Here is a 16,148-nt window from a genome sequence, read left to right as displayed (position 1 = left end):
TGCTTTGGAGTGGGCGGCTCTTACCTGAGCATCGGAGATGTCAGGGGGGCAGCACTCTACTGGGATAGATATTTGCCCTGTTGGCGGGGAGAGGGGGGGGGGAGTTTGCGCTGAACCTGTCAGCTAGGATGTTGGCAATGTCTGTGGGTTTGGTGTATTTTTTGTCATTTTGGACTAATTCTGAGCATATCTGGGAATTCCCACCCAGGTTCCTAACATAACTAAAGAAAGCCTTGTGATTATCCTTAGTGTCCTGTGCAATTTTTCTCTCTAAGCTGGCCTTAGACGATTTTATGAGTGCCCGTAGTTTTTTGCTAATACTGATCAGAGATGCCTTCCCTTTTTGGGATTTTGCTCTATCATGTAGTAGCTTCCTCCTTCTATTGCATAGTTTGTTTATGGCTGGGGTCCACCAGATAGGACACCTGCATTTGGAGGATTGAGTCTTGGTTTTATTTGGGATTGCATGATCCATGCATTCCTGAAGGTGTTCATAGAATGCGTTTATAAAGGATTCTGCGGTCTGGGCCGTATTTTCCACAGGCCCGGGGGCTTTGAAGGATTCCTCCTTGGTTTTGAGGAGTGTGAAATTTGCTTTAGAGAAGTTTTTCACTGTGGTTTTCTGGGCAGGGGGTGGGGTCGGGATGTGAATATCCAGTGAGATTAGTTTATGGTCTGATCTTACCAGTGAGGGATACACTTCTGGTCTGGAGTATAGAGCCCCCATGTTGGTGATGATCAGGGCCAGTATGTTTTCCCCACTTGTGGGAGTGGTAACAAGTTGTTCCATAGCATTTGAGTTTATAAATTCTAGGAACCTTTGGGCTAGGATGTTGGAGCTAGAGTAATGCTCCCAATCTATGTTTGGGTAGTTGAAGTCGCCCAATATAATGGTATTTGGAGAGACCTTCATATTTTCCAGTGTTCTCAGGAAGGCTGAGTGGGGTTCCTGGGTTTGGGAGGGTGGTCTGTAGCAGGCTATAAACTAGAAGGCAGTTTTACCCACTGTTAGTTGCACATGGATAGTCTCTGATGCTTCGTGCTGTGCCACCAACCTGGAAGTGTGGGTATCTTTGACGAATATTGATACTCCCCCTCCTTTTGTGGTTCGGTCCAAGTTTTCGGGCCGAAAAGCATGGTATGAGGTATAACCTGGTAGTGCTGGGGTGCTCTCGGGAGCCTTGAACCAAGTTTCTGTTACTGCACAGATATCGATGTTCTCCATGCTAAGGAGAGTTTTGAGTGCGTGCATCTTGAGGTTTAGACTTCTGGCGTTGAGTAGCATTACTCTTAGTTTCTTATCCCTTGTGATACCTATAGAGGTGGGTTTGTCTTTTGAGCCTTGCCTAAAAAAGGCACTATGGGGGTGGCAAGAGCCTTTGCCAATATCTGAAAGCCCAGGGGTGACAGGTGCAAGCCGTCCCTAGCGAAGCATCGTGGCTTGTCGAGCATGTCATCCCAGGCTGACAGGCATTGGATCCCCTTTAAATGACACCAGTACTTAAGCCAATTGTTGAAATTGATCATCTTGCCTTCATATTGTGGCATCATTCTTGATGAGGGTAAGATGCTACTCAAGGTTAGGGTCATACCGGCCTGGGCTACATGCTCAGATAGCTCCTCTATGTCTCTTTTCATGTAGTCCAGGGAGGTACGTCTCAGGTCATTCACACCAGCATGGACAATGACTGAGTCATATTTGTACTTGCCTTGGAGTGACCTGAGTGCTTGTGTTATGTGGCGGATCCTAGCGCCCGACAGGCAACTCACCGTGACCTTCTCCTTGTTCAGCCTGGTGAGCGGGACGTCAGTGTGCCTGACGATAGAGTCACCTATTACAAGTGTATCAGGTGTGTTGTTTAGCCTTAAGGGCTGTGACTGTTCGGCACACTGGCTTTGTGAGCTATGTTGCACGTGTTTTGTTTTGGGGTAGAGGTTGCTTGGGTGTCTGCTTTGGAGGTCTCTGTTGCTTGGGCAGATTTTTATTTAGAGCCACCGAGTATGTTTTTGTGTGTTTATGTGTTTGGTTTGCTGTCGTGGTAGGTCTATGTCAGACTGGAATTGTAGTGAGTGTGGTTTCCTTCTCCTCCTGACTGGTTATGCCAGTACTGAGTTGAGAGAGCTTAGCCTCCAGTTTGGCTATATGGTTACATCTCTCACATGTGTTGGAATTTGTTGGGAGGAGGAGAGGGTTGTCTGTGTACATGAGGCAGTTGTAACATTACCTCAAGATTCCCAGATTCACCAGCTGGACCAGAGAGGAGATTGACAACTGACCTTTGGACATGCTAGAATAGTATTGGGAATTCCTTTATAATTGAAAAAAGGGCCAATGGGGAACAAGGTACTCAAGGGAGTTTTGAGGGTGTAGTGCTTTTAATTTTTAGTGCTGACTTATATAATTGCTTTAGTGAGAAAGTGTCAGGCTTTAGAGTAGGAATAGGGTGTTTATTATGAGAACTAGATCAGTTCTAAGGGAAAAGTGAAGAGCAGACTTTGTGGAGCCGAGAATGGTTTAAACCCAATTAAGCGGAGCTGCCCGATGCTGCGCTATGCGCAAAATCACAAGCAGCCGCCAAAGTGGTTTTATACAGGAGGACTTGAAAGAGCTAGAAATTGGCCCAAAACGGCCAATAGACTACCAGATTCTTGTGCTGGGAACACTCCTCCAGGGATAGATAGGCTGCTCTAAGCTCTCCACTGCCACTGGTGAACAAAGAAGCCTCCCTTTATCCAAGAAAGGAAATGGGCAGCACAGGAACTTTCCAAAAGTCCAGAATACAGCAAAGCCTGTATTTGGACTACTCTAGGTCAGGAAAGACGGGAACAAGGATAATTTTTTTGTTTTTTTTTTCTTTTTTGCAACAAACAGCAGGATAATGCAATAAATATATAACACGGGCTAGCGCACTTGAGTGTGTAGCCTCAACAGGTAAATGCAACAAACAGGACAAACTTTAAAAGTGCAGGTGCAAAAACAACTTTAAACAGTTTAAAACAGTTCAAGAAGCAGAAATACTTGCAGTTTAGCTAGATCGGACAGTCGCCTAGGTAGTAGCAGGAAATAAAAACACTTTTATCAGGTTAGCAGTCACTCTTTTAGCCTCTCTGCTGCTAGCACCACTCTTCAGGACCACGAGGAGCTTGGCTGAGTAGTAACAAGTGCAAAAACCGCGCCAAAGCGGGTTTTATACACGGGGACTTGAAAGAGCTAGAAATTGGCCCAAAAAGGCCAATAGACTATCAGATTCTTGTGCTGGGGACACTCCTCCAGGGATAGATAGGCTGCTCTAAGCTCCCTACTGCCACTGGTGAAGAAAGAAGCCTCCCTTTATCCAAGAAAAGAAATGGGCAGCACAGGAACTTTCCAAAAGTCCAGAATACAGCAAAGCCTGTATTTGGACTACTCTAGGTCAGGAAAGACGGGAACAAGGATAATTTTTTTGTTTTTTTTTTCTTTTTTGCAACAAACAGCAGGAAAATGCAATAAATATGTAACACAGGCTAGCACACTTGAGTGTGTAGCCTCAACAGGTAAATGCAACAAACAGGACAAACTTTAAAAGTGCAGGTGCAAAAACAACTTTAAACAGTTTAAAACAGTTCAAGAAGCAGAAATACTTGCAGTTTAGCTAGATCGGACAGTCGCCCAGGTAGTAGCAGGAAAAAAAAAACACTTTTATCATGTTAGCAGTTGCTTTTTTAGCCTCTCTGCTGCTAGCACCACTCTGCAGGACCACGAGGAGCTTGGATGAGTAGTAACAAGCGCAAAAACCGCGCCAAATCGGGTTTTATACAGGGGGACTTGAAAGAGCTAGAAATTGGCCCAAAACAGCCAAAAGACTACCAGATTCTTGTGCTGGGAACACTCTTCCAGGGATAGATAGGCTGCTCTAAGCTCCCCACTGCCATTGGTGAACAAAGAAGCCTCCCTTTATCCAAGAAAGGAAATGGGCAACGCAGGAACTTTCCAAAAGTCCAGAATACAGCAAAGCCGGTATTTGGACTACTCTAGGTCAGGAAAGATGGGAAACAAGGATCATTTTTTTGTTTTCCTGTTTCATTTAGTTTTTACACCTGCTAAACAGCAAAAGTGCTGCTTCACGAGTGTAAAATAATGGATCAATTGATCTTGCTCTCACTCACATGAATGCATACACTCACACACACAGACATAAACACACACACACACACACACACACACACACACACACACACACACACACACACACACACACACACACACACACTTTTTTTATTTTCTTTTTTTTCTATATATTTTATACTTGACAAACAACAAGAGTGCTTCTTAGCGAGCATAAAGTATTGGCGATCGTTAGCTCGATATGCTGCCATGAAGCGGTAGACTCATATTTCAATAGGCATTACCTGTCGAGTAACAACCTGCTGGAGAACATTCATTATCTAATCAGGGTGCCGATCTACAGGTCGCCCATTCTCTAAGTGTGCTTAGGTCTTCCGAAGTACTGAAATTACAGAGATTCTCATTAATTACATAACATTTATGAACAGCATGTAATTTAAAAAAATACATAAATTAATTTGGCAAAGAATGTCAGTGCATCCCAAATCTGTATCCCCTCTCGTATTTGTAATAGAAGAAGAAACAACTTACCACATGGGACTGTAATCCTTTAGTGCTACTAACATTTAATAAAAACTATCCTGAAGCAAGGACAAGATCGCATGCAGAACTCATTTTGTAAAGAAACATTTTTAACTTAGTATAAGAATCCTAAACTGAAAGAAATGCTTTGAAATCTTAGCCCAAGGCAACATTTAATTTCACTGGCTTGAACAATAGAAAAATAAATAAAACAAGGAACAACAACAAAAAAATCACCTTCCCATTCTGAGGGGAAGGGAGGAACAGCAAATGCCTCTGTATAAAATAAAAAAAAAGTGGAGGGGGTAGGGTAAATATTTCCTGGACGTGTTTTCTGTCACTGTTAGCAGAAATTCCTTCTATGGGAATTATTTTTTGGAAATGTAATGAATTTCATCATATTAAAATGTTAGACTAGAATTTAGGAGAGGCATAGAGAAGAGCACTGCACTGAGTAAAACCTGAGAGGAAAGAAGAGTGGAAAATAAACACACAAAAACAAACAAGCAAAGTCTATACCAGGAAAAGCTTTCCACACTGCACTCTCTGTTGCATACACCTGTCTCCTGATTATCCATCATTAAATGGACACACAGTCCTCGCTCTTTAAAATGATTCACTGTAAAAAAAACTGTCGTACTGCCAAATGTTGCAGTCCTCATTTCTCCACTGCTCATCATTATACTGGATAATCAAACAAGTCCTTTATGCTAGCAAAGCTGTAGACAGAAAAATATGAAAAGGGAGGGATATTTTTGTCTGTCCTTAAGATATGTTGCACTGGGCAGCTCACTCCCTCATCTAAGAAGAAACAATTACTTAGACAGGGAGTCTCAAATAGCGAAAGTCTGTCTTTGTTCCTCTTGGATTTGTGTAGTTAAAGCCATTGAGAGGTTTTGTAGAGCTTTCTAATACAAAACAAGTTGACAAAATAGATGTAGCTAACATTATGTAATTATGGTGCTTGTCATTGTATTAACGTGTGCTTACCTTGCACCGTGTCTACATGCAATAACATCATGATGAATAGAAAGGAGAAACGCATTAAGTAAAAAATCATTTTGCGTGCTCATTCTTCTCTAGTCTCTGCCTGTGGAAGTATCCTCACTTCATGTACGAGATTCTTATCAGAGATGCTGCCAGGTTATATCGCCTTCAGTTTTACATCTGCACAACATCTGTATTTCTGACATCTTAATATTTGTAGAATTCCCGTCCTTTTAACAATATCTTTGGAATTCCTTTACTTCTTGGGTAAGATATTGGCACAGGGACAGCTTATACTGTTCCCTGAGTGCAATTTTGGGAGAAAATGAGATGTATTTCCCTTGATAAATAATGGCTGTCACTAGTTATACATTTATTTTACCCAAGAAAATACATGTTAATCCACATGCTCTTATTCTGTCAACTTTTCAAGTAATATTGCTATTATTTTAAAAGAATAGTGTCCCTGATTATTTCTGGATTTGTCCCTGGTTCTTCAGTTAAGTGGTTGAGAGCTATGATGAACACCTTTTCAGACAAGTTAAGAAAATTAAAAAAAAAATGATTGCCCTTGACTGGATACATGTGGTTGGAGGTTGGCAAAATGATCAAGATGTTTACTTCACAGACAGTAGATACAGATTCTCACCTTTGAGGGAAACTGGCTAGGCTTAAAATGGCCCACAAGGCCAGCTACCCTAGTACTTGCCTACAAACCTATTCAGAGTGGTGGCTGTTATTTCAGGTTTGTAGTAACTCTCTCAGAGACAAACCAGAAGTTTTCAGAAGGCACTGCATTCCATGAATAGGGTCAGAACATTTAGCTCTGTGGGAGTCTGGGTATGACTTGTATATGAGCTTCTTGTTCTTTATCCTTTTTTTCCAAATTAGAGTCATTTCTGTTGAAGACCTACTACTTGCTATTGAGGCTTACTGATGTTTTACCTACTATGAATAGTCCATCTGCATCATTCAGTGCTTGCCTTTTAATGTATCCAGAGCTGGCCTCAGAAATGCAAAGTCTGAAATTATTTGCCTTGTACATACTATAAATTATCACATGGATCCTGAATATGAGGGTTTGACCTTTTGTTTCTTTGCAATACATCGGTAACACTATTACTGTCAATAGAAGATTATTTTAATTTGATCTGTCTGATCTGAAGAATTTCCTGGGAGAGCAGTCTATAAGTGGTTGGCATTCCACGTTGAAGACAACAATATTCAACTCTCATATTTGCCCACCACCTGTAAGACCCATGTTAGCACTCGTTCCTGGGTCCACACCCCCGCAGGATCCATGGTAGCACTCATTCCTGGGTCCACACCCCTGCAGGACCCATGATAGCAATTATTACCAGGTTCACACTTAGTAAGGAGATTCAGTATTCAAGATTTTTTGATATTGTGGTCTTCAGTGTTTTAGTCTTTCAATATTATGTTCTCATGATTTTCATTGTCAACATTTTGAGTTTCAGAATTTACATGGTCAACCTAATTATGACATTTGTTCTGCAATAGCTGGAAAATTACAATTTTTGTAGGTTAATGGCGCTGAAATTTCTTATTAAATCTGTTATGAGCTGGACTACCACTTGCAGCAGTTCTATTTTATTTATAAAGTTGGGCTCAGAGTTACCAACCATTTGGAAGACCTACAAAGACCAAAGTTGCATTTTTCCTGGAGAATTAAAGCCTCTTTCAAAGAAGTTGTTTTATTTCTTTTGCTAACAGGAAAATCAGTTGGCATTGTCACAACCACAAGGGTTCAGCATGCCACTCCTGCATCTACCTATGCCCACACAGTCAACAGAAAGTGGTACGCAGACAGTGATTTGACCTCAGCTGCGAAGAAGGAAGGATGCCAAGACGTTGCATACCAGATGGTCCACAATGTGGACATTGATGTAAGTGAATCCACTTTCCTTACTGCAAAACTTAAAGTTCTGTCCTTGTCATGATGTAGGGATAATGAATAACCAGAGAAAGGAGAATGTGATCTGTATGAAAAATCAGTTATACACTGCATATGGGGTGCTTGGATGGGTTAAAACACTGGATAGTAGCTTGTTTGATGTGACAGTTTTAAATATATTGTTGATTATACCAATAGTGCTGTTTGCAGGAGAGCTGCTTTAGTTGTTGAGTGTTGACATAGCCAAGGGGGAGCACTGGATATGCAAAAATAAATCTCCTCACTTTGTAATGTGAGTAAGGGAACATCATCATGGAACAATAACAAGGGGTAGGTGGCTATCAGCTACTGGCATGCAGCTCTACCCTAGGTCATCTGTATGGACATTTCTAAATGTCACTGCACTGGTGAGAAATAAAAAGTGGGTGTCTGAGACGATAATCCTTGGCCCACAGTCATGCTGGCATATTTTGCAGTTTTGTAAGCCCTCACTTCAGGCTATAAAACCTCTCTGTGTTCCTGCATAAGTGACCAACAACCAGTTAGAGCCTGAGAAGGTTGCTGTGTGGGTTGAGGTTGGGAGAATTGGGCTGAAATATGACTATATGCTACTGAATTAGGTAGTAGTCCGCTACATGTGTTACTTGATGAAATAGCTTAATGGAGATGTCTGGCAGTATAGCAAAGATGGCTAAATCTATGAGCTGCTATTGAGCTTCATTGTCTATAACTGGGTTTGATTCCCTTAGTCTCCACAAAGAAGCTGCATGACTCAAATGAAGCTATTTAACCAAAGACTGTGCTCCTGGGTTACCCTTGAAAAAGTTACTTGCACCTAGTGGGTTTATGTGATTAGTAAATGAAGCAATAAAACAGAATATTGGGATAGCTTCCAATTGCAGTTTCCTTCCATTTAGTTTGATTGCTAGTTGCATGTAAGGGCACTATGAATGTTAAAATGAAAATCAGAAAGTGAACATTTTAATGAAATAGTTTAGAATTACAGCAGCTTCTCTTATGATTGGCATCACGAATGATTCATTGTGATAAATATCACTGCAGACTGGATTGACTAAACAATCGATGAATAAATGCTATTGAGAAAATAACTATTATTAAGTGGAAAATATCTATATTATTATGTGGATAATGTGAAACTATTTCCATATGAAAAAGGAAAACAGTAAACTAGAATGAGTATGTGGAAAAGAAGGAAGAAGGGAAGTGTAGAAATAAAGCATTCAATTGCAAATGGAGACAGTGAAGAGAAGCATAAAAATATATATTTGAAGAGCTATGTCTGCTTAGCGATCAAAATGAATGGGGAGGAGCCTGTCAGAGAACAGCTTTACTAGGGGGAGATAAACAAAATGCAAATTTTACAAGTGTGATGAGAAGCAGTAATATGAACGTAGACTAGGCCACAAGACTAGACAAAATGCACGCATTAACTAAGAAAACAAAGGACAGTGTCTCCCACGCTGCTGAAAAACATGAGAATATACTGATATCACCAGGTTAGCCAGTTAGTGTTATACAGTTACCTGTAATTTATTAATATTAATAAGTATATAGCTTTTACTTGATTATGTTGACACTAATTGGAAGTGTTTAGATTTGGTGCTTCTCTATAATAATGAATTAGTTCTTGTAAGAGGGCATGCAAATGCAACATGAATAGTATGGTGGTGTGAGATATCATGGATAGAAGCCAGATGCCATCAGTTTACTACCTGATTTCAGACTATTTCAAGAAATAGACACCACTATTTCTTTCCAGCCAATAACTAGTGGTCTGTACTACCAAGTTTGTGACTTATAAATAACTTGCAAATGATGAGTGTCAAGTTCCTTTTTAGACACAAATCCTCTATAATTCATGCGTTTTGCATAACAGAAATGGTGTCTGACCAGCATAGATGGAACACTAATGCAATATGTATATGCAGGTCAGTCTTTGTTGCCGCCATAACAGGCAGCAAAACAGGATATCTTCTAAGATAATACTTTTATTATATCAACAAATTATATAATGCTATATCATTAAATGGCTTATATTGACTGCATGCACTACATTGCAAAAGTATATGGCCCTTGGTACAGAATTCCATAATTGCTGTCACAGCCATGCCATCCAACAGCCCATTATATATGCAGAATCCTGATATGGTTGTCATCTCCTCATATTGCCCCGTCTCACAGCATTCATACCATCACACAGATACAACAAGGAGCCAACACAACTTCATGTCGACATAATATACCCTATCATTCTTGTTTAATAGTACTGAGCAATCTGTCCTCTGGAATTTGCTGTTTATGTTTATTTATTTAGCTAGTTTGCTTTTTATTAAGTACATTTTTAAAAATTAAGTCCAAAACAAAAAGAGCAACCAGCAAAAGACCAAACGCCAAAAGTAAAATAAAAAAAATAGCTGGTCAGGCAGAAGTGTAGAACAAACAGGAACTTTAATAAAACTTTACACACTGAATAAAATCAATAAAACAATAAAAAACAGGATAAGCGTTTTCATACACACAGGTACTTCTTCAGATCCATAAAATACTGCATCCACGGTGAGTTTTTATATGCACAGCCTAGTGTTTCAAATCACGTGATTTCAATAAAGGCCTAATTGGAATAACTTCATTTAACCTTTTAACTTCATTGGCTCTAAGCAAATGCATCCATTTTATTTCCAGCATAACGTATATCCAACAAGGTCCATGAACTCCATGCCACCATAGAATTGTACTCCCCAGATATAGTCATCCTGAGAGAAACCTGGCTAAGACCTCACATTACCAGTGGGCAAATACTCCCTACAGGTTACAGCATACTAAGAGTAGACCAGCTAAACAAGAAAGGAGGTGGTGTAGCTATAATATTTAAACAGCATATAAACATCCAGATCTTAAAATCATCAGCTCCACAAATAGGCAATGAAGAAATAATATATACCAACCTCAAAATAAACCAAAACAAAACCATCAACATAATTGGATGCTACTTCCCACCTGGCCAAAACATCCCTCCACTAGAAAACCTCCTCAGCTGGTCTACCCACCATCTCCCCCAATAAACTATCATTTTAGGTGATTTCAATATTGACTGGCAATCCTGTTCTGGCAACCATCCAACCCATCATGTAAACCTTAATGGATTCACCCAACTAGTCCAGTCACCAACCAGGATAAATAAAAACTCCAGCAAGCACACTACCCTGGATTGGATACTTGTCAGTAAGAGCCCCCAGTCATATATAACAGGCTGCTTATCAGATAGCCTCAGTGATCACTCCCCAACATTCCTACTCAAAAAATACCTATACCAAGCTAAACCTGTCATCTACCGTCAAATATGTAAGAAAACTAAACTTTAACCAACTCACATTCATCTCATCCCTCAAAGAATGTAACTGGCATCCTCTAAAGTGCCTCAGTCTTGATGACGCAGTTGAATTTTTTAATACTACCTTCCTGAGCATCCTTGTCGCCTCACAGTAAGACGTTGTCCTGTTCGATTCTCAGCTAAAGCATCTTCTGTGTGGAGACATGTGTAAATGGGCGTACCTTCATTGAAGGTTGTGCATCAGGGCTGGCAACTCGGCACATAAAAATCTACTGCCAATCATTAGCGGACCGTAGTTCCGCTGTGACGACCCCTAACCGGGAAAAGCCGAAAGACACAACAACAACAACAACAACAACAACAACCTTCCTGAGCATCCTTAATTACCATGCCCCCATAAGACTTTCCAGAACCAAAGCACAACCCTCCCCATGGCTACAGAAAACCACTACGTCAGAAATGAAAAACAGGGATAAAGCCTGGGAGCACTGGTGCAAAACCAAAACCCTACTGTCAACTAAACAGAAATTCCTAGAACTACACAACAGAGTGAAAAAGCTAATAAAACAGGACAAATTCCAATACTACCAGTCTGCCCTAGACTCCTCACAACACAGCCCCAAATAATTCTGGTCCTCCATAAACTCCATCCTCCACCCAGGTAAAGTCAGTACCCCTCCACCTAACATCCCTCACTCCTCAGAAAATATTTCTACCTCATTCAACACACACTTCACACAAACCATGCCATCACTAGCTAAACAACACAACCCCCATCTCCTCCAACCTACACCTTTAACTAGTAATCTCCCCACTGCCTTCTCTTTTTCTCCTGTACCTACCTCCAACATAAAAAACTCTTAACTAAACTTAAGCCGACCAAATTAGCAGCGGACAACCTCCCAAGTGAATACCTACAAATCACAGCTGATGCTCTGGCCTACCCAATATCCATCTTGATTAACCGATCTCTGTCAGAAAGTTACGTTCCCACACTGTGGAAACTATCGCATATAATTCCCCTCCACAAAGGCGGATCCTCCACAGAACTAACCAATTACCGCCCCATAGCTATTCTCTCTCCACTCTCCAAAATACTAGAGAGATGCATACACTCTCAGGTCTCAGACTACCTCCTTACTAACAACCTCCTTTCCAATACTCAGCATGGTTTCTGAAAAAACCATAGCACCACCACTGCCTTACTCTCCTTTACTAACACTATCCTTCAGCATAAAAATAATGGCTATCTCTCCTCTGCTACTTTTCTAGACCTATCTAAAGCATTTGACATGGTCCCACACAAACAAGTTATCTCTGTCCTCAATAACCTATCCTTCTCTTAATCAGTCACCAACTGGTTTCAGAGTTACCTGTCTGACTGCCAACAATCTGTTGTATGGCAGAATGACATATCTCCCCAACTACCTGTCTCCATAGGGGTTCCCCAAGGCTCCATCCTTGGACCCCTACTCTTCTCTGTTTTCACCAATAATCTAGCCTCTGCCACCAAACATGGCACACTCATACAATACGCAGATGACTCAACCATCATCTGCTCAGCCCAGTCCCTACCCAAACTGCAAAAAGTCACATAGGAAGCCTTTTCCACTGTTGAAACTTGGTTATCCGATGCCCAATTAATACTCAACCCAAACAAAACTAAACTACTCATCTTCCAACCCACCAAATATACTCAAAACAACTCTCACTTTAACATCACAGCAAAAGACAACACCACTATATACCCAACTGAACAAACCAAATTGCTAGGAGTGGAAATAGACAATAAACTAAAATTTGACATTCACATATCCATGACCATAAAAAAAGTCCACAAAAAACTAGGAGCGTTATACAGAAATAAGCAACTTCTCACCAAAGCAGCAAAGATTTCAATAGCAAATTCCCACCTTATCTCCACCCTACTTTATGCCTCTCCAATATATACCAACCTAAGGTAATGTGATTTAAACAAGCTAGAGACCTGCTACAACAAAATCACCAAATTCGCCACAGGGGCATCCTACCGTAGTCACCACTGTCTCTCACATGCTGAACTGGGCTGGCTTGAACTCCCTCACCTCCTTCAATGGTATCAACTCTCACTTGCCCACAAACTAGTAAACCATCCACTAAATGTCCCATCCCTCCAGAATCTACTCCAACCCTATCACACCACCAGACCACTAAGATCCAGCAACAAAAATCACTTGCAGATCACTAAAGCCAATAACTCTGCTGGTGAAGCACTATTCTCTTGCACCATAGCCAAATTATGGAACTCCCTCCCATCCACAATTACCTCCATACCATCATGCACCCACTTCAAAACTTTACTAAAAGCGCACCTAAAAACATGCTGGCTATGCCCTTGCAACTCCCACTCTAATATCACACACCCCATCCAACCACTACCTTTCTTTCCACTCCACTAACTACCTTGATTATTGCAAGCTCAGATGCTCATAAGCCTAGTAATTATTATACAGCAGGAACTTCTTAATGTAACATTTGTTAATGTCTGTTATGTACTTCACAGATAAAGATTCTAGTTGTCTACTGATGTACTATGTTCTTCATCTGTAAATATGTTATAAGTAATTGCTATGTTAAATTGTTAATTGCTATGTAATCCAATGCAACTACTGTCTGTTTATTTTAACTGTGAAGCTTTTCTCCCCGGGCCTCCACTGAAAATGGACCTACATCCAGTCGGACACTCCCGGTCAACAAATGTAAATAAATAAATAAAAATAAATAAATTTCAGTACATTCTGTCTTAGTTTTTATACATCACCACCTCTCAAGCCTGGTATATACATATCCAAAACTATAAACTTAAACCAGTGTTCAAACCCTGCTGACATAACATGTTTTGATAAAGCATTCCTCACATCTTGCTTGCTAATACCATAAACATGCTCTCTAATCCTATCTCTTAAACAGCAGTCGGTCTTCCCAATGTAAAAACTTTGACAAACTACACATGACGCACAGTAAATTATATTCTTACTACTGCAGTCAGCATGTAATCTAATGCAAAACACCTGTCCTGTATCTGGGTGTACAAACTGGTCATCTGAATCCACAAATCTACATGCACTACAATGATGGCATGGGAATGTCCCGATCCTCTGGCTAGGGGATCTCCTCTGACTGTCAGATAGGGGTTTATAACATAACATTTTCTTTAATGAGGGGCGATTCTTAAAACAAAAAGATGGTGTGTTTCCTAGTAGCGCTTTACACGTATTATCAGAGGTTAGAATTCTCCAGTGTTTTCTAATAATTTCACATATATGTCCTGAATCTTTTGAGTATGTAAGGCTCATACGTATCTTATGAGAGTGCTCCTCATTATTGGGAGTAATGTCCTCTGCTCTACAATCAAAGTAAGGTCTTGTACATGTCTCCCTTTGCATAACTGCATCATTCTGTGCTATCGCTATCTCTGCACTACTATACCCCCTGTCCAATAAATTACTGCTAAGTGTATCAAAAGAGTCATACATATCGCTATCTCTTGTATTCAGTCTTTCCATTCTAAAAAAAATTGTCCTCTAAGGACATTCTGCTTGACATGTCTCGGGTGCATACTGCGTGAATGTACTATATTGTTGGTCTTACATGATTTAACAAACTGTTTTGTGTATAGACCTCCTGCAGTCTTAACTACCATAACATCCAAGAATTAAATAAACTCAGTTGAGCATTCATAAGAAAAATGGAGAAAGGTAGTAGTGTTATTCAGATAACACACAAACTGATCTAAACTTGTCTCTGTGTCCCCCCAAACAAGAAACGGATGGTCCACATAACGACCATAAAACAGTATTGAACTTTTGAAACTGTTAACGTCAGAAAAAACATACTTCTGCTCCCATTCCGCTAGAACCAAACTGGTGTAACTGTTCACACATGCCGTGCCCATTGCTACTCCTTTTTGCTGTAAAAAATATTCACTCTCAGACATAAATACATTATGTCCCAGAATAAGCTCTAGCAACATGCAGACCAGATAGACTTTATCACTACGAGAAGCAGGGTCCCTATTCAAGCTCCTCCTGACACTATCAATACCTTCGTCATTTGGAATACAAGTAATGAGTGAAGCTACATCTAACATAACTAGCATAATCTCTTCTTTAAAGTCTGTCGTGGACCATCGACACAACTTGCTGAGGAAATCTTGAGTGTCTTTTAAGACATTCCCCATCTCATTTATGACTGGGCGAAGTTGTTTTTCAACAAAATTTAACGTAGGCTCCATGGCCCAACCCCTACCAGACACAATTGGTCTCATAGGCAGATGTGATGGATCTTTATGGACCTTCAGAAGCCCATAAATTTTTGGTACTACTGCATTCTCTACCATAAAATACTCATACAAGCTTTCATTAATCACCACATCCATGAGAAGATCTTCTACTCTCCCATGGATGTCAGCTACTAATATCTGTATTCTCTGTGCATCTAATTTAACATAAGTGTAGTCATCACTTAACATTACATGCATCGTATCTAGGTAGTCAGACGCATCCATTACGACAATGCCACCACCTTTGTCAGCAGGACAAAAACAGACGTCATTACACTTAACCAAGTCTAGCAACGAGGAAAATTCCCCTTTACTCAAATTATTATTAGTCCTCCTGTACTTCGTGCCTCTTTCAGAAGAATTAGAAAAATAAGTATTAATCATCAGTGCACATTTTAAAAAAAGCTTCTGCCAGTGGTGTATTCAGAGGTGTGTAAACACTAGGTTTTTTAAACACACAAACATCTGTTCCCCCTGCATTCCCAAATTGCAATTTTAAGGAAATGTTCCTTACAAATAACTTCAGGTCAACCAGCACATCATTGAGGTTAGAATTACCAGATGGAATAAAGCAGAGACCTTTGCTTAAAACATTGCTCTGTTCAGTAGTTAAAGTCACTGTGGAAAGGTTAAAAATTAAACTCTTTTTACCTTGCTCTGGACAGTCTGACCTGTCTCTATTTGCTCCTGTCCATACTGTCTCTTCCGGGAGCCTTTCTCTCTGCTTTGCGATTTCCCTCTCTGCTTCATGCTGATCAATTCCGGTGCCTGTAATAATAAAAAAGGCCGTTGTAGTCCTGAAGTCCCAGACCCATTGTTTCCTACTGCACTCGCTTGATTGTATTCTATTGGATCTGCTGCAGCCAAACCTGGCATGTTTCCATGTCAGCAGGGTGTGAAAACTGGTTTAAGTTTATAGTTTTGGATATGTATATACCAGGCTTGA

General features: G+C 40.4%; 1 protein-coding gene across 1 annotated transcript in view; it reads left to right on the top strand.

The window, feature by feature from the left end:
• Positions 1–16,148, top strand: part of LOC122801254 (alkaline phosphatase-like) — a 327,942-nt gene that overhangs the window by 49,192 nt on the left and 262,602 nt on the right. The window contains exon 5 of the mRNA XM_044070806.1: positions 7,349–7,521. Within this exon, the coding sequence (XP_043926741.1) occupies positions 7,349–7,521 (173 nt within the window). The remainder of the gene's footprint in view (positions 1–7,348; positions 7,522–16,148) is intronic.

The sequence above is a fragment of the Protopterus annectens genome, chromosome 4.part1, assembly GCF_019279795.1.
Source record: "Protopterus annectens isolate FY-2018-M chromosome 4.part1, PAN1.0, whole genome shotgun sequence".
NCBI lineage: Eukaryota > Metazoa > Chordata > Ceratodontiformes > Protopteridae > Protopterus > Protopterus annectens.
The sequence above is the reverse complement of the archived record's forward strand: the minus strand, read 5'-3'. Positions and strand labels throughout refer to the sequence as shown.